The sequence below is a fragment of the Grammomys surdaster genome, unplaced genomic scaffold (genome assembly GCF_004785775.1).
Source record: "Grammomys surdaster isolate TR1022 unplaced genomic scaffold, NIH_TR_1.0 195, whole genome shotgun sequence".
In the NCBI taxonomy this organism is placed as follows: Eukaryota; Metazoa; Chordata; class Mammalia; order Rodentia; family Muridae; genus Grammomys; species Grammomys surdaster.
In genome coordinates, this window is record NW_021604640.1 from 1228573 (window position 1) to 1248395 (window position 19823).

A 19823-nucleotide genomic window follows, 5' to 3' on the forward strand; every position below is an offset into this window, starting at 1 on the left:
CATAGGTACAACAGCTTGGAAAATTAGTAGAAAGAACAATAAAGATTGCATCTTTGTTCCCAATATATAGCTCAAATATCATCTCCTTGAAGATCTATGTTCAAAGTGCAAAAGATTTTCTTATTCAGTTTATATAGGTGTTTTCTTATGTACAATCAACACCAGATTATATAATCCGCCATTTCCTTGCTGAGTGGTTTAGTTTTACATTTAATCTGATTAACAGTAGAAACACAAAAAAGCTGTCCTACTTGTTCTTACAGATATCATATAAAATAACATATATTTCTGCACACAGAATATTAGCTAAATAAGTTTCATATTCTCACATAACTTTCATATTGGAACAGTACAATACTGTACTGTGACTAACAAAGGACGAAAATAACTATTCATCAAAAAATTAGGATTTTTTTTTCCTCTAGACTAGGATATTAGGGAGATAACATACTTATCAGTAGACTGTGTTAATTTTTTTTTAAATATTTGTGTTTAGAAATTTGCTCCAGGGCAGATCACAGCAGCAAGAAGAAAAGGTAGTCCAACTGTACACGAAACCCTCACACACTAGACTTTCAAAGAAGAGTTAACATCAATACTCCCAAATTATTCCACAAAATGAAACAGAAGGAACATAAATGAATGCAAATTAAGAGTCCATTATCACCTTAATATCCAAACTACATTAAGATTCAATAAAGAAAGAATAGAAAAATTTATTTCATAAACATAGATGTAAAAATGTTCACCAAAATACTCACAAACAGAATCTAAGAAAACATAAAAAACATCATCCACCATGATCAAGTATGCTTTAACACAGAGATGCAAGGATTGTTTAACATAATAAATTCAGTCAACATAATCCATCACATAAACAAACTAAATGAAAAAGACTTTGACAAAGTTCAACACTCTTTCATAATAAAAGTGTTGGAGAGATCACAGATACAATAGACATGTTTCAACACAATAAAGATAAAATACAGCAAACTGATAGCCAATATCAAATTAAATGGGGAGAAACCTAAAGTAATTCCACTAAAATCACGGACAAGACAAGGCTGTCTGGTCCTTCCATATCTATTTAATAAGGACTTGAAGCTTTAGGTAGAGCAAAAAAACAGCTAAAAAGATCAACTAGAAACAAATTGGAAAGGAAGAAGTCAAAGTATCACTCTTGGCAGATTATATGATAGTATATATAAGTGATCCCCAAAATTCTACTAGGGAACTCCTAAAGCTGGTAAACACCAGCAAAGTGGCTGGATATAAAACCAACCCCATAAGGTAGCCTTCGTATATACAAAAGATAAATATGCTGAGAAAGAAATTAAAGAAATGATACCCTTCACAATAGGCAAAAATAATATAAAATATCTTGGGATAAGTGTAACCCAGCAAGAAAAAGATCTGCATGACAAAGACTTCAAATCTTTGAAGAAAGAAATCAAAGAAGATATCAGACCATGGAAAGATTACCCATGCTCATGGATTGGTAGGATTAACATAGTAAAAATGACCATCTTACCGAAAGCAATCTACAGATTCAATGCAATTCCCATCAAATTCTAACACAATTTCATATAGACCTTGAAAGAGTAATTCCTGTACAATAAAAGAACTTTTGGAGTATCATCATCCTTGACTTCAAGGTGTAATACAGAACAGTAGTAATAAAAATCTTATGTTATTGGCATCAAAACAGACAGATTGATGAATGGAATAAAATCAAAGACCCAGAAGTAAGTCCATACACCTTGGGACAGTTGATTTTGACAAAGAGGCCAAAAGCATACAATGGAAAAAAGGAAAACATCTTGAACAAATGGTCCTGGCCTATCTGGATGTCTGAATGTAGAAGAATGTCCATAGGTCCATATTTATCACCCTATACAAAGGATAAAAGTCCACAAGGATCAAAGACATCAGTGTAAAACCTTGTACACTAAATCTAATAGAAGAGAAAACATGGAATAGCCTTGAACACACGGGTACAGAAAACAACTTCCTTAACAGAACATCAACAGCTCAGGCACTAAAATCAACAATTAATAAATGGGACATCATGAAACTATACAGGTTCTGTTAGACAAAGGATATTGACAGTAGGACAAAACGGCAGCCTACAAAATGGGAACAGATTTTTACTAACTTCACATCTGACAGAGGGCTAATATCCAAAATACATAAATAATTTAAGAAACTAGACACCAACAAAACAAATCAACCAATTAAATGGGATATAGATCATACCAGAGAATTCTTCATAAAAACATCTCTAATGTCTAAGAAGCACTTATAGAAATATTCAACATCCTTAGTCGTCAGGGATATGTAAATCAAAACAACTCTGAGATTCGATCTTATACATATCAGAATGGCTAAGACGAAATACTCAAGGAAGAGATAATGCTGGTGAGGATGTGGAACAATGGTAATACTCCTTCCTTGATGGTGGGAATGCGAACCTGTACAAAACTAGAATCCAGGAAATTTGGAATAGATCTACATGAAATTTCAGCTACATCGCCCCTGGGGGTATATATACAAAAGAAGCTTTACCATACCACAAGTGCTCAACCATGTAAATAACAGCTTTAAACATAATAGCCAGAAACTGAAAACAACATAGTTGTCCCTCAAATGAAGAATGGATGAACAAAATGTTGTACATTTACACAATGGAATATTTTCATTAAAAAAATGACATCATGAAATTTGCAGGCAAATGTAAAGAATGAAAAAAGATAATCCTGCCTTCCGCCCCTGCCTGGTCCTTTGGGCTGGGAGAGACACAGAGTCAGTCTGCTCCTGTCCTGTGGAGATACTGAATCCTGAGTCATCCTAGAAGAGCCACTGCACTCAGAGCAGCCGGTAAGAACTCCATCTCACTCCCTAAGCCCCAGAGATACATCTGGGAGATAGGGACATTCAGGACACAGCAGCAACACATACGCTGCCCCTCCAGAATTCCACTTCCCTTCCGCCCCTGCCTGGTCCTTTGGGCTGGGGCAGACACAGAGTCAGTCTGCTCCTGTCCTGTGGAGATACTGAATCCTGAGTCATCGAGGAGCCACTGTACTCAGAGCAGATGAGGAGCCACTGCACTCAGAGCAGCCGAGGAGCCACTGCACTCAGAGCAGAAGGATTTCCAGATCCAAGAGGTGGCCTGAGTCCCAGGAGTTCTTCGACCCAGGAGATTAGGAGCATAAGACCACAGAGATATCTGGACTCTGAGGAGCTCTGCAACAAGCAAGATAACTGGAAATACAGACTCCAGTCTTACACAGTGAGGGCAGGTAACACTAGAGTTAACCAGATGGCGAAAGGTAAGTGCAAGAACATAAGCAACAGACACCAAAGTTTCTTGGCATCATCAGTACCCAGTTCTCCCAATATAGCAAGCCCTGGACACTCCATCACACTTGAAAAGCAGGATCCAGAATTAAAATCACTTCTGATGATGATGATAGAGGATTATAAGAAGGAATTAAGTAACTCCCTTAAAGAAATACAGGAGAGTACAAGTAAACAGATAGAAGCCCTTAAAGAGGAATCACAGAAATCCCTTAAAGAAATGCAAGAAAACACAAAGAAGGAATTAAACAAAAACATTCAGGATCTGAAAATGGAAATAGAAACAATAAAGAAAGCTCAAAGGGAGACAACCATAGAGATAGAAAACCTAAGAAAGAGATCAGGAGTCATAGAAGCAAGCATCACCAACAGAATACAAGAGATAGAAGAGAGATTCTCAAATGCAGAAGATACGGTGGAAAATATTGACACAGTTGTCAAAGAAAATGCAAAATGCAAAAAACTCCTAACTCGACACATCCGACGAAATCCAGGACACAATGACTTCCAAACCTAAGGATAATAGGTATAGATGAGAATGAAGATTCCCCAACTTAAAGAGCCAGTAAATATCTTCAACAAAATTATTGAGGAAAACTTCCCTAACCTAAAGAACAAGATGCCCATAAACATACAAGAAGCCTACAGAACACCAAATAGACTAGACCAGAAACGAAATATCTCCTGTCACATAATAATCAAAACATCAGATATACAAAACAAAGAAAAAATACTAAAAGCAGTAAGGGAAAAAGGTCAAGTAACATACAAAGGCAGACTATAAGAATTAGATGCTGGCGAGTGTGTGGAGAAAGAGGAACACTCCTCCATTGTTGGTGGGACTGCAAGATGGTGCAATCACTTTGGAAATCAATCTGGCGGTTCCTCAGAAAATTGGACATAGCATTACCTGAGGATCCAGCTATACCACTCCTAGGCATATACCCAGAAGATGCTCGAACATATAACAAGGACATATGCTCAACTATGTTCATAGCAGCCTTATTTATAATATCCAGAAGGTGGAAAGAACCCAGATGTCCTTCAGCGGAGGAATGGATTCAAAAACTGTGGTATATTTACACAATGGAGTATTACTCAGCTATTAAAAACAATGAACTCGAGAGGTTCCTAGGCAAATGGATGGAACTAGAAATTATCATCCTGAGTGAAGTAAGCCAATCACAAAAGAACACACAAGGTATTCACTCACTGATTATCGGATATTAGCCCAGAACCATGAAATGCCCAAGATGCAACTCACAGGCCACATGAAGCTCATAAACAAGGAAGACCAAGTGGGGGTGATTCAGTTCTTCTTAGAAGGAGCAACAAAATACTCAAGGGAGCAAATATGGAGACAAAGTGAGGGACAGAAATTGAAGGAGGGGCCATTTGAAGACCATTCCACCTGAGTATCCATCCCATGTGCAGTCACCAAAGGTAGATGCTGATATGGAAGTCAGGAAGTGGATGCTGATAAGGGGCTGATATGGATGTCTCCTCAGAGACCTTCAAGAGTCTGACATATTCAGAGGCAGATGCTCACAACTAGCCATTAAACTGATCATGAGGTTCTCAATGGAGGAGTTAGAGTGAGGACTGAAGGAGCTGAAAGGCTTTGTGGCACCATGAGGAGAGCAACAATACCAACCAACCAGAGCTCCCAGGGTCCTAACCACCAGCCTGGGAGCACTTATGTAGGGATCCAGGGCTTCAGCTGAATATGTAAGAGTGGAGGGCCCTGGCTGGCACAGGTGGAAGATGAGATGCTTGACCTCATGAAGGCTGGATGCCCCAGGGGGTGGGAATTTTGAGGGTGGGGAAGTGGGAGTGGGGAGGGTAGGAGGGGGTTACATCCATGGAGAAGAAGGAGGAGGGGTAAGGGGATGGGGGGGTTCCCGGGTGGGTGGGGGATGGGGTAAGGGGATAACATACGAAATATAAATAAAATATCCAATAAAAAAAAATTTAAAAAAAAAGAATTATACCAGACTTCTCACCAGAGACTATAAAAGCCAGAAGAGCCTGGACTGACATCATACAGACCCTAAGAGAACACAATTGCCAGCCCAGATTACTATACCCAGCAAAACTCTCAATCACTATAGATGGTGAAGCCAAGATATTCCATGAAAAAACGAAATTTGCACAGTATCTTCTCACAAACCCAGCACTTCAAAGGATAACTGATGGAAAACGCCAACACAAGGAGCGAAACTACAACCTAGAAAGAGCAAGGAAGTAATCTTCCAACAACCCCAAAAGAAGATAACTATACAAACATAACTATACCTCTAATAACAAAAATAACAGGAAGCCACAATCATTTTCCTTAATATCTCTTAACATCAATGGTCTCAATTCCCCAATAAAAAGACGCAGACTATCAGACTGGATACACAAAGTGGACACAGAATTTCATTGCACACAGGAAACGCACCTCAGTGACAAAGACAGACACTACCTCAGAATAAAAGGGTGGAAAACAATTTTCCAAGCCAATGGTCCCAAGAAACAAGCTGGAGTAGCCATTCTAATATCAAATAAAATTGACTTTCATGCAAAATTAATCAAAAAAGATGAGGAAGGACACTTCATACTCATCAAAAGAAAAATCTACCAAGGTGAACTCTCAATTCTGAACATCTATGCTCCAAATGCAAGGGCACCTACATACATAAAAAAAAACTTTACTAAAGCTCTAAACACACATTACACCTCACGCAATAATAGTGGGGGATTTCAACACCCCACTCTCAGCAATGGACAGATCATGGAAACAGAAACTAAACCGAGACACTTTGACATTAACAGAACTTATGAACCAAATGGACTTAACAGACAACTATAGAACATTTCATTCTAAAACAAAAGAATATACCTTTTTCTCAGCACCTCATGGTACCTTATCCAAAAAGGACTATATAATCGGTCACAAAACAGGTATCTACAAATACAAAAAGATTGAAATAATCCCTTGCATCTTATCAGATCACCACAGACTAAGACTGGTCTTTAATAATGACAAAACCAATGGAAAACCAACGTGCATATGGAAACTGAACAACTCTCTACTCAATGATGACTTGGTCAAGGAAGAAATAAAGACAGAAATTAAAGACTGTTTAGAATTCAATGAAAATGAGGACACATCATATGAAAACTTGTGGGACTCCATGAAGGCAGTGCTAAGAGGAAAACTCATAGCTCTAAGTGCCTACAAAAAGAAACTGGAGAGAGCACACATTAACAACTTGACTGCACAACTAAAAGCTCTAGAACAAAAAGAAGCAAATACACCCAGGAGGAGTAGAGGGCAAGAAATAATCAAACTCAGGGCTGAAATGAACCAAATAGAAACAGAAGGAAAAATACAAAATATCAATTAAACCAGGAGCTGGTTCTTTGAGAAAATCAACAAGATAAATAAACCTTTAGCCAGATTAACCAGAGGGCACAGAGACAGTATCCAAATTAATAAAATCAGAACTGAAAAGGGATACATAACAATAGAAACTGAAGAGATTCAAAAAATCATCAGATCCTACTACAAAGGCCTCTACTCAACAAAACTGGAAAACCTGGATGAAATGGACAATTTTCTAGACAGATACCAGGTACCAAAGTTAAACCAGGAACAGATAAATCATCTAAATAGTCCCATAACCCCTCGGGAAATAGCAGCAGTCATTAAAAGTCTCCCCACCAGAAAAAGCCCAGGGCCAGATGGTTTTAGTGCTGAATTCTATCAGACCTTCAAGAAAGACCTAATAACAATTCTCTTCAAACTATTCCACAAAATAGAAACAGAAGAAACACTACCCAATTCATTCTATGAAGCTACAATTACACTCGTACCCAAACCCCACACGGACCTGACAAAGAAAGAGAACTTTAGACCAATCTCCCTTATGAACATCAATGCAAAAATACTCAATAAAATTCTAGCAAACTGAATCCAAGAACACATAAAAACAATCATCCATCATGATCAAGTAAGTTTTATCCCAGGAATGCAGGGATGGTTCAATATTCGGAAATCCATCAATGTAATCCACTATATAAACACACTCAAGGAAAAAAAACTACATGATCATCTCAGTAGACGCTGAGAAAGCATTTGACAAAATTCAACATCCCTTCATGATAAAAGTCTTGGAAAGATCAGGAATTCAAGGCCCCTACCTAAACATATTAAAAGCAATTTATAGCAAACCAGTAGCCAACATCAAGTTAAATGGAGAGAAACTTGAAGCAATCTCACTAAGATCAGGGCCTAGACAAGGCTGCCCACTCTCCCCCTACTTATTCAATATAGTACTGGATGTCCTAGCCAGAGCAATTAGACAACAAAAAGAAATCAAAAGGATACAAATAGGAAAGGAAGAAGTCAAAATATCTCTATTTGCAGATGTATGATAGTATACTTGTGACCCCAAAACTTCCACCAGAGAACTCCTAAACCTGATAAACAACTTCAGCAAAGTGGCTGGTTATAAAATCAACTCAAATAAATCAGTAGCCTTCCTCTACATGAAAGATAAACAGACTGAAAAAGATATTAGGGAAATGACACCCTTCACAATAGTTGCAAATAATATAAAATACCTTGGTGTGAATCTAACCAAGCAAGTGAAAGACCTGTATGACAAGAACTTCAAATCTCTGAAGAAAGAAATCGAAGAAGATCTCAGAAGATGAAAAGATCTCCCATGCTCATGGATTGGCAGGATTAATATAATAAAAATGGCCATCTTGCCAAAAGCAATCTACAGATTCAATGTAATCCCCATTAAAATCCCAACTCAATTCTTCACAGAGTTAGAAAAGGAAATTCTCAAATTCATATGGAATAACAAAAAACCCAGGATAGTGCAAACTATTCTGAACAGTAAAAGAACTTCTGGAGGAATCAACATCCCTGACTTCAAGCTGTACTACAGAGCAATAGTGATAAAAACTACCTGGTATTGGTACAGAGACAGGCAGGAAGATCAATGGAATAGAATTGAAGACCGAGAAATGAACCCACACTCCTATGGTCACTTGATCTTTGACAAAGGAGCTAAAACTGTCCAGTGGAAAAAGGACAGCATTTTCAAGAAATGGTGCTGGTTCAACTGGAGGACAACATGTAGAAGAATGAAAATTGATCCATTCTTATCCCCTTGTACAAAGCTCAAGTCTAGGTGGATAAAGGACCTCCACATAAAACCAGATACACTGAAACTAATAGAAGAGAAGGTAGGGAAGAGCCTTGAATACTTGGTCACAGGAGGAAAGTTCCTGAACAGAACACCAATGGCAAATGCTCTACGATAAAGAATTGACAAATGGGACTTCATAAAATTGCAAAGTTTCTGTAAGGCAAAGGACACTGTCAATAGGACAAAACGACAAATAACAAATTGGGAAAAGATCTTTACCAATACTACATCTGATAGAGGGCTAATATCCAATATATACAAAGAACTCAAGAAATTAGACTCCAAACAACCAAATAACCCTATTAAAAAATGGGGTATAGAACTTAACAAAGAATTTTCAATGGAGGTAACTCGAATGTCCAAGAAGCACCTAAAGAAAATGTTCAGTATCCTTAGTCATCAGGGAAATGCAAATCAAAACAACCCTGAGATTTCATCTAACACCAGTCAGAATGGCTAAGGTTAAAAACTCAGGTGATAGTAGATGCTGGCGAGGGTGTGGAGAAAGAGGAACACTCCTCCATTGTTGGTGGGACTACAAGATGGTGCAACCACTTTGGAAATCAATCTGGCGGTTCCTCAGAAAATTGGACATAGCATTACCTGAGGATCCACCTATACCACTCCTAGGCATATACCCAGAAGGTGCTCGAACATATAACAAGGACATATGCTCAACTATGTTCATAGCAGCCTTATTTATAATATCCAGAAGCTGGAAAGAACCCAGATGTCCTTCAACTGAGGAATGGATTCAAAAACTGTGGTATATTTACACAATGGAGTATTACTCAGCTATTAAAAACAATGTACTCGAGAGGTTCCTAGGTAAATGGATGGAACTAGAAATTATCATCCTGAGTGAGGTAAGCCAATCACAAAGAACACACATGGTATTCACTCACTGATTATTGGATACTAGTCCAGAACCTTGAAATGCCCAAGATGCAACTCACAGGCCACATGAAGCTCATAAACAAGGAAGACCAAGTGGGGGTGATTCGGTCCTTCTTAGAAGGAACATCAAAATATTCAAGGGAGCAAATATGGAGACAAAGTGAGAGACAGAAACTGAAGGAAGGGCCATGTGAAGACCATTCCACCTGAGTATCCATCCCATGTGCAGTCACCAAAGGTAGATGCTGATATGGAAGTCAGGAAGTGCATGCTGATAAGAACCTGATATGGATGTCTCCTCAGAGGTCTTCAAGAATCTGACATATTCAGAGGCAGATGCTCACAACTAGCCATTGTACTGATAATGGGGTTCTCAATGGAGGAGTTAGAGTGAAGACTAAAGGAGCTGAAAGGGTTTGCTGCACCATGAGGAGAGCAACAATACCAACCAACCACAGCTCCCAGGGTCCTAACCACCAGCCTGGAAGCACTTAGGGAGGGATCCAGGGCTTCAGCTGAATACCTAAGAGTGGAGGGCCCTGCTGGGCATAAGAGGAAGAAGAGAACCTTGACCTCATGAAGGCTGGACACTACAGGGGATAGGAATCTTGAGGTGGGAGTGGGGGAGTAGATAGAGGTTACATCCACAGAGAAGAAGGAGGGGGTGAGGGGATAGGGGGTTCCTGGGTGGGTGGGGGATGGGGTAAGGGGACAACATATGAAATGTAAATAAAGCATCCAATTAAAAAAGCAAAATATAATAAAAATGAAGATTAAAGAAAAGATAATCCTGAGTGAGCTAACCTAGACCCTGAAAAACAAACATGGTATGTACTCACTTATAAGTGGTTATTAGTACATAAAGTACAGGATTACTATGCTACAATCTACAGACCCAAAGGAGTTAAATAACAAGGAGGGCCCATTCAGGGAAAGCTTAAACTTCATTGAGAAAAGGAAATAGATTAGACATTGGTGATGGATGGAGGGAGGAAGCTGGATGGGATGGGGCTTAATTGGAAGGGTGTGGGGATGAAAATAGGAGGAATGAGGTTGGAAGCAGACAAAGTGAGAGAGTACTGGGAGGAACAACTGGATTGGGTGCAGGCAACACTCAGATGAGGAAGAAATCTATGCCAATAGAAACTCTCAGTAATCTATGAGAGTGAACCTATCTAACACTCTTTGCAATGGGGGACATGGAAACTGAACTGGTCATCTCTTGTAATCAGGTAAGACTTCCAATGGAGGCATTGTGGCTAACCCAGCCACCAAAACTTATACCTACTATTTGTCCTGTTTACAAGATGTGCTGGGGTAAAAGATGGAATAGAATTTAAGGGAAGGGCCAAAGAGTGACTGAGACAGCTTTAGACCCATGTCATGAGAGAGAGACCACCCCTGACATTGTTAATGATGTTCTGCTATACTTACAGACCGGAGCCTATCATAACTGACTAGGCATCAGAGAGGCTTCACTCAACAACTGATGGAAAGAGATGCAGAGACTCACAGCCAAATACTATGCAGAGCTTGTGAAATCTTGTGGAAGAGTGGGACAAAGGATTAAAGGAGCCAGAGGAAGCCACAAGAAAAGTACAGTCAACTAAGCTGGGCACATAGGGGCTCATAGAGACTGAACTACTACTAATCAGAGAGCACGTGTGGGAAGGACTTAGGCACTCTGCACATACATAACTGTTGTGTACCTGGGTCTTCATGTGAAACTTCAAAATTGGGAAAAGGGACTGTCTGTGACTATATTTTTTCTTTTGGACCTTTGGACCTGCCTTTGGACCACTTTCTCCTAGTCTAGCCTCACTCAATAGATGAAGATGTGCCTAGCCTTACTGCAACTGGATATGCCAAGGCTTGTTGACATACATCTGAAGGCCCAGACTTTTCTGAGGAGAAGGGAAGCATGGATTCAGGGAGGAGGGGTTGAGATAGAGGGCCTGGGAGGAGAGAATTAAAGGTAAGCTGAGACCAGTATGTAAACTAAATAATTTAGTTAATAAAATAAATGTCTCCCTGCCTCCCCACAAAAAAAGCCCAGAGCCAGAATTCTACCAAAGTGTCAAAGAACAGCTAATGTCAACGCTCCTTAAATTATTCCAAAAAATAGAACAGTCACCCTGATATTCAAGTCACAAAAAGATTCAATAAATAAATGAACATAATTTCAATGGAAAGCATGTATATAATGTAATATAAAGAATGAACATAATATAAAAATACTTAATAGGATACTTGTAAATGGAATCTAAAAACACATCAAAAAGACTATCCATGATGACTAATAGTTACATGTCAGAGATGCAGGAATAGTTAAAGATATAAAAATCAGTCAATATAATTCACTATATAAACAAAAGAAAACAAACCAGATGGTCCTCCCATAAATGCAGAAAAGACCTTTGACAAAATCTAGCAACCCCTCATGAAAAAAGTCTTGAAAAGATTAGGTATTAATAAACATACCTAACCATTATAAAGGCAATTTACAGAAAGCCCATACCCAAAATCATCTGTAGCTTTATTGGTAGAACAAAGTCATGATGAACAATAATCACTCACTGTAGTAAATCAAGTATTTTCTTAGACATGAACATAGAAATATTGAAAATACAATTTAAAAAAGTATACATAATACACATACTTTATAAATAAAAGTCATTGTCCTAGTCTCTATGCACCAAGTTTCCTTGGGCACTAATTTCTTATAACTTTCTCTTCACTGTGTATGAGTATAAAATCAAAACTACTTACTCTGGCATCACACAGGCCTTTGAAGTTTCAGTTACTTGTGCTGGCAAATACATAAGTGTTGTGGATTCCACAAGAATGACACTGAAATAAATACAAAAAGAGTTATTTCCAATTGTAATTAACAAAATTCAGATGGCAACAAACCATTCTTCCTTCTCATTTTTTTTTATCAATAACCTATATTCAGACTGTAAATGTTTCCTCATTCTGAATCTCAAAGGATACATTAGAGAAAAGGAAATAGAAATGTGTGAAATGCATAGAAATGAAAATCACACACACACACACACACACACACACACACAGAGAGAGAGAGAGAGAGAGAGAATTGTACTTTGTACCTAAAATGTCCCTCATAATGCTGTTTTTGACCTTTATTAACCAGTTGATGGGCTATTTTGATAGAGTACTAAATCTTTAGAAAAAAAAGGGCATAGATGGCAGAAGTAGACCACCAGAGGCCGGCTATATAATGTTATAGCCAAGTCGAAGGTACCTTTCTAGCTCTCTGCTTTGTGGTATACCCCTATGTGAACTTCTTATCTCTATTATAAGAACTCACCACTGAGAACAGAACTGCTATATTATAATACCTGCACTTACATGGCTGAAATGCCGTGAAACCATAACCTCAAAGAATATATTCATCTTTTCAAAGTTGTTCAGGCATTTTGGTCACAAAGAAGGAAAAAAATAATAATTTTGAAGGACATTACTGGACACTGAAGTTTCATAGCAAAGAGCATAAAAATATAAATGAATTCAAACTATATTATAGAATAAACGGGAAATCACACAGTAGAAGTAATGCACAGTACGTGCTATACTTACTATCTTAAACAGAGAGAAATCTATCTTTGATGAGTTAATATGAGATGTGAGTAGTTAATAGCTATTGTAAAATTTAGCAAGCTCTGAAGCCTGGGTTTCCATAGCTGTGATATAGTTACTGAGTTAACAGGCTTCATAAAGTAGCTTTGTGTGGCCACATGAAACTTCAGGCAATGAGAAACAGGTAGGCCAGGCATATAGGTCATGGTCTTTGTCGGACAGTGAAATAATCTTTTGGGATTTGTATTTTCCACCAACATCCATGAAAGTGTAATGAATTAAATTATAGGTAGTATATAGCTTAAAGCTGTTTTTTCTAGGTTTGTTCTTCCTAGTTTCTGTTTTTACAATTTCCCTTTGGCTTATTGGTTTAAATTGAGTTCACTTCCTTGAATTTTGTCAGAGATTTCAAGTTAGTAAGTACTTATTCCATTATTACACTATTCTATTTCATTTTACTATCACTGTTATCTGAATTTTCTGTAAGAACTTCAAAATAAGAAAGGGTTATTGGAAAGAATTTTATATAGAAACATCTGCATTAGCAATATGCATGGGTTTGAAAGAGTAGACACAATTAATTTTAGCAAGTTTAAAGTGGAACAGGAAATTAATGAAACATAAATAAAACTATGCATATTTGAAAAAGTAGTCTTTCTACTGAAACAAAAAGTAGAAGTTAACTAGAAACTTAGGAAGAAATTTGGCAGTATATCTGTACACAACTCCAGTCCCTAGCACTAAGGATGGAGGGAATCTTAAGTTCAAGACTATCAGCTTTTATATAGCAAGACCCTATCTCAAACAAGCAGACAGGAAAAAAATTAAATCATAAGAAAACATAAAATCCATGGCAAAGGCAACTACAATGGTGATCTTATAAAAGGAATATGTTATAAATTATTTTTGACAACCTTTTCTTGTCCTATCTCACTTAAAAGTCAGGGCTCAATAATGAATATAAAATTAATAAAAATTTATAGGTTATACATATATTCAAATTAAGCTTATATTAATCATAATTGATCTGTTTTATATCAGGATACAATCTATACTTTTTAAGGTATCTATTAGCAAAACTAGAAAAATATAACTGCCAAACCAGAGTACTACAAATATTAAAAATAAAGTCACAAAATCAAATAGTAGGAGACAAATGGATAAAGGCATAAGACAAATTACATTCCTGATATGTAGAATCCCATGTAACAGAAAGGTAGAGATAGGAAGACTTTGAGTTCATGGGTAATTTGAAATATTTAATGAATATAAAGGCCAGCCTGAAATACAAAGCAAAAATAACAAATAATACAGAAATAAAGAATTATCACATGCCTGTATTCCTGTGTGTGCATGCATTTCAAGTGTGTAGGAGTACTTGTCTGTTTGAGTATATGTATTCATTTGTATGGAAGCCAGAGTTCAACCTTGATTGTTGTTCTTCCACATTTTTGAGACAGGGACTCATATCGGGGGCTCACAGACTGGGGAAGGCTGGCTGGAGGATGAGACCCAGAGATTTCTCTACTTCCACAGCACTTGGAGTCCAAGTATGAACCACCCTGTCTAGCTTTTTACAAGAGTATTAGGAATTGAACTCAGGTCTTCATGCTATCACTACAAGCCCTTTACAAAATGATTTACTGTCACATTTCAAATTCTGCCATATATCAGATGGCATAGATATAAATAGATTAAGTACTGGAATCAAAATGCAGAAATCACCAAAGTTAATAAAAGGAAAATGAGAAACATTGGATACAAAAACTAATGGAGAGGAAAGAGGAATTAAAAAAAATGCCAAGAAGCAATAACAAAAACAGATATGGATTGATTACAATAATGACAGATGACATAGAATTTGAAGCAAACAGTACTGCAACAGGATATTTTTCAGGTCCACTGAACTTTACCCTAGATAAATATGAGGAAAATATAAAATACAACTTTTTTTTGGATTTTTGAGACACGGTTTCTCTGTATAGTCCTGGCTGTCCTGGAACTCACTCTGTAGACCAGGCTGGCCTCGAACTCAGAAATCTGCCTGCCTCTGCCTCCCAAGTGCTGGGATTAAAGGCGTGCGCCACAACCGCCCGGCAAAATACAACTTTTTAACCTCTTTGGAAATTGTCTTAAGAACATTATAATCTGTGGTATAAGAATAATAAAAATTGAAATAACCAAGAAAAAATTCTCACTTTTCCTCCCTTCTTATTTAGGGTTTCTATTGCTGTGAAGAGATACCATGACCACTGCTAACTCTTATAAAGAAAAGCACTTAATTGGGGCAGGTTTACAGGTCAGAGGTTTAATACATTGTCTTGATGGTGCTGGAGAGGTAGTGAAGAGTTCTAGTCAGCAGGAAGACAATGAGACACTGGGCCTGGATTTGAGCATGCGAGACCTCAAAGCCCACTACGAGTGATACTCTTCCACCTATTACAATACTCATACAAGGCCATACCTCCAATGACATTACTCCTTGAGTCCATTGGGGCTATTCCTATTCAAACCATCACATTTCCTAATTTAGCAAAAGGAAATAGAGAGTGGAAATTACTTAGCAGTGATGAAGGTTGAATGAGAAAGTTCAACTGACTGTATATTTAGAAAAATACAAATTTATTAAAGAAAAGCAAAGTAATACATAACAAAATTAGAAATACAGACATCCTGACAGTATTTTTCCCCTCACCACTAAAGATTGTAACTAAAATGTGCAATTTCCTCAAAAGGGGAAAAAGTACATTCATATCCTTAAGAGTGAGTAGCTTGTGAGTAGGGAAAAGATATTTTAATTCTGGATAGAAGTAGACCCTAAGAAAAGATACCTCCAGATACCTTTTAAAATGGTATAAATTCATTTTTAATAAGGGTAGACAACTTGTTAACCTGGGTGAAATAGAATTTAAATTCTGAGAGTATAGGAGATTGGGGGTAAGAAAATGGCTTAAGTAGCTGCTCTGACTGCTCTTTCTGAGATTCAATTCCCAGTATCCACATGATAGCTTGCAACCTGCTGTAACTATAGTTCCTACGGATCTGATGCCTTTTTTGTTGTTGTTGTTTAGTTTTTTTTTTTCTGCAAGAAGTAGACAAAGTTATATGTGCAGGCACACTAATCATGTGAATGTTTTTTTTAATTGAAATATAAATATGCAGGCCTTGGGGAGATAGAATCAATACTCAGAATGAGTATACTTCATATTCAAATATGTCCAGTATCCTTCATACAAACTATGCAACATATGCATCATCATTGGCTAAGAGCCATAGATCCCTCTGCCCAACATTACAGGCTTTTGCCAATATAACTGGTTACTCTTTACAACCTGACAGCAAGGTTGTATTGCTAAAGATATCCATTATTTATGACATCAAAGGAATCAAGCTTCACCTCTATTGACTAGTGTTCATGTTCCTGGAAGGTAGCAGGCATGCTACTCAAGGAGAAAATTAAACATCAGTATCATCACCCTCCTACAAACTCTGCAACCACCCAAGAGCAAGCTGCAAGAAACTGGTAGTACAGTAATGCAAATACTGTAATCCAAACCTTTTGTTTGGTTTTAAGGCTCATTGCATAAGATGAAAGTCATACCCAATACTGCTAAAGTAGCCAAGAAATTGAGATTAGATAAGACACTGCTCTAGGAAAACAAAGAAACAAACAAAATCTACTACTACTACTATTATTTTGTAATAATAGTAGCAATAAAATTACTCCTAATGACAAACTATTATACCTACATATAAGGACATTGTTCAGCCTTTACCAGAGAAGCTACTTGTAGCAGTACATGGGAATTAACACAGAGGCCCACAACTACATAATGTGCAGAGTGAGAGACTCTGAAGCACTCAACCCTTGGCAGGATGGTTTATTTTTTTTTCAAGTCTCAGGGATCTTTGAGGAAGAGGAGGCAGAAAAACTGCCAGAGCCTGAGGTAGTGTATGACTCCAAAGAAACAGTGTCTTCCAGATACAACAGGGATGATACACATATAAACTCACAGAGACTATAACTAACAGTAATCCCTACATAAGTCCATGCCAAACAAAACCCTGGCACAGAGATGAAGTAGAATTGGACATAAAGTGGAATCTCTAACCAAGATGGCATTTGTAACTGAAAATCAGTTTCCTCCAATGGGGTACATTTGGTATGTAGACCATATTTCAGTAGACATCTCATGTTCACAAGGAGTTAGCCAACAAAACTCTATGTAATATGTACTTTTTATATTGTTTGTTTGCTGGGATTGGTACTTTTGTTGTCATTATTGTTTATTTAGATCTGCATTTTTGGTTTTTTGAGGGTGAGGAGAACATAAATTTGGGTGGGTAGGTATGATTTAGGAAGTCTTAGGGGAGGTGATAGTAAACATTAAGAATATATTATATGAACAAATTGCTCAGCTAGTAAATAAAAAAGAAAAAATATAAAATATGTGAAGAGACAGGAAAGGAAACAAGTGATCAAAACTGACTATGACCCAGGTATCAGATTTAAGAGGAAACAAATTCAAACTAGTTGTTACACAGGCCTTCAAAGAACTATATAAATGTATTAAAAAAAAAAGAGGCCAATGAAGCATCAAATAGAAAACACCAGTAAATACTAAAAAAAAGAACCAGTAAGAAATTCTGGAGTTGGAGAATAAAACAGACATGGAATTGTTGCTTAAGGACTCAATAGTAAATTTGAATTTACATCGATATAAACATCATAAATTCATCATAATTATTTCAACAAAACAAGTTTGGTTTAATCAATTAGGAGTGCTATTATTGATAAAAAAATCTTTAAAAGCTTGAACATATGGTAATTAAAAATATTTCACATTGCCAAATACTATGTAAAAAAATTATATAATGTTAAGTTCAAAGCATTTTATATTTGTCTCAACACACATATTACGTGAATTTGATTCCTAAATTTAATGTATATTATTTGCTGATTCTTTTAAGTTCATAGGAATCCAAGCACATGCAATTTCTCCTCAGAAGAATCATGCTGAAGAGGAAAAGATATTTATTTATCTTTGTTTAAAATTTATTTTATGTATATGGGAGCTCTATCTGAATGTACACCTGTTTGCTAGAAGAGGGTATCAGATGCCATTATAGATGGTTGTGAGCCACTATATGGTTGCTGGGAATGGAACTCAGGAATGTGGAAAGAATAGACAACTCTCCTAACCATTGAACAATCTCTCCAGGTCCTACATATTTTTCTTGAATATAGATAGATAGTTAACTATAATAAATTAACATTAAAACAATAACTTACCGAAAATCTCCACCATTTGCAAAGGGGTTTTTCACATTCACAGTGACTTCTTTCCATTGATAACATGGAGCTTTACATTTTAGCACATCCTAAAGTAAAAAAAAAAGTCACAACATATAATAATATCAAAATGAAAAATTTCTTTAGTTATAAACTAAACCTCAAAAACTTATTTGATTATTATAATAATTTTAATACAATTATTTCTATTATAAATATTTTACTATTAAAATTTTAATAGAATGCAATGTACAATGTATAATAGAATGCAATCTACAGTAATGTACTAATAATTAAAATATGTTTTAAATGTCTCTTTAATTAATCTTCAAACTAAATTAATGAATAAACAGATAATGATTACATGAATAATCAAATATAATCTCTATCATTAAATAATTAACTATAGCATCTATTTTTATCTATCACTAAGACATATATATGTGTATATATATATGTGTGTATGTGTATGTTTGTGTACTTGTAAACTGTGAATTTTCATACTGTGGCAGTTATAATGACAAGTTTATAATAAAAACTCACATATAAAATAAAAATTCTGTATACAATCATTCTAGAAATTTTCCAGTTATATGCTTTGTTCTTGTCTTAAATATTATCTCAATTCTTATGTAATTTAATTTCCATTTACCTGAGTGAGAATAAGATGTGTTCAGAGCTACATACTCACCAGAGGTTAATGATGGGATAATATCAACTATGTCACTGAAGTTCATGTAATACATTGTTTCAGAAAATGTGAGAGAGTTGGGAGATGTTAAGTATTTGTTACTAAAGAGGAAAAATGGAAGACCAAAACATATCAAAGTAAGAAATAACTACTTCTTGCTTGGGGCATCACTGACTAATAAGTTAGTCTGTCTTTGTGAACATCTTGGTGCTCTCTTCTCATATTTACCAGCTACTTAATATTTCTAGAGTCATTCCTTGTACTGTTTAATCTAGTCTTACATACTCCAAAGTTTTGTTTTACTTCTTATAATATACACTGAATCTTGGCAAATTTTCTTGACTTTACCATACATATATCCATAGTAGTAAATAATATTTTTAAAAAATATATTTATTAAGATTCTGTGGGAATTTTACATACTGCACACTGATCACACACATTTTCCAGTCCTTCAATGTTCAGTCATCATTGTGAACCCCCCAAAAGAAAATCAAAATAGTTTCATTTAAATGTACAATTTGCGTTATCTCTGTTATCACTGGGACATGGTCAAACTCTCAGTGGTGTGCCCATTAAATAAAACTGAATTATTCACCTCCTCCACGTTTTCCAAAAGCCATCAAATATATTTATAAAAGTCTACCAATGTATTATGGTCATTTGAGAAATGACCATGTAGAATTTTGTCAAGAACTTTACCATTCTTCAACAAATGTAGAATTAGCCTGAACTTTATAATGGATTGGCTCTATAGAATGCTCCAGATATA

At 36.4% G+C, this 19823-nt stretch overlaps 1 protein-coding gene across 1 annotated transcript in view; it reads right to left on the reverse strand.

The window, feature by feature from the left end:
• The window catches only part of Cfap47 (cilia and flagella associated protein 47), a 230304-nt gene that overhangs the window by 98242 nt on the left and 112239 nt on the right, over nt 1-19823 (reverse strand). Inside the window, exons 39-40 of the mRNA XM_028769943.1 lie at nt 18361-18449; nt 12237-12317 (exon numbers count right to left, since the gene is read on the reverse strand). Coding sequence (XP_028625776.1) covers nt 12237-12317; nt 18361-18449 — 170 coding nt within the window. The remainder of the gene's footprint in view (nt 1-12236; nt 12318-18360; nt 18450-19823) is intronic.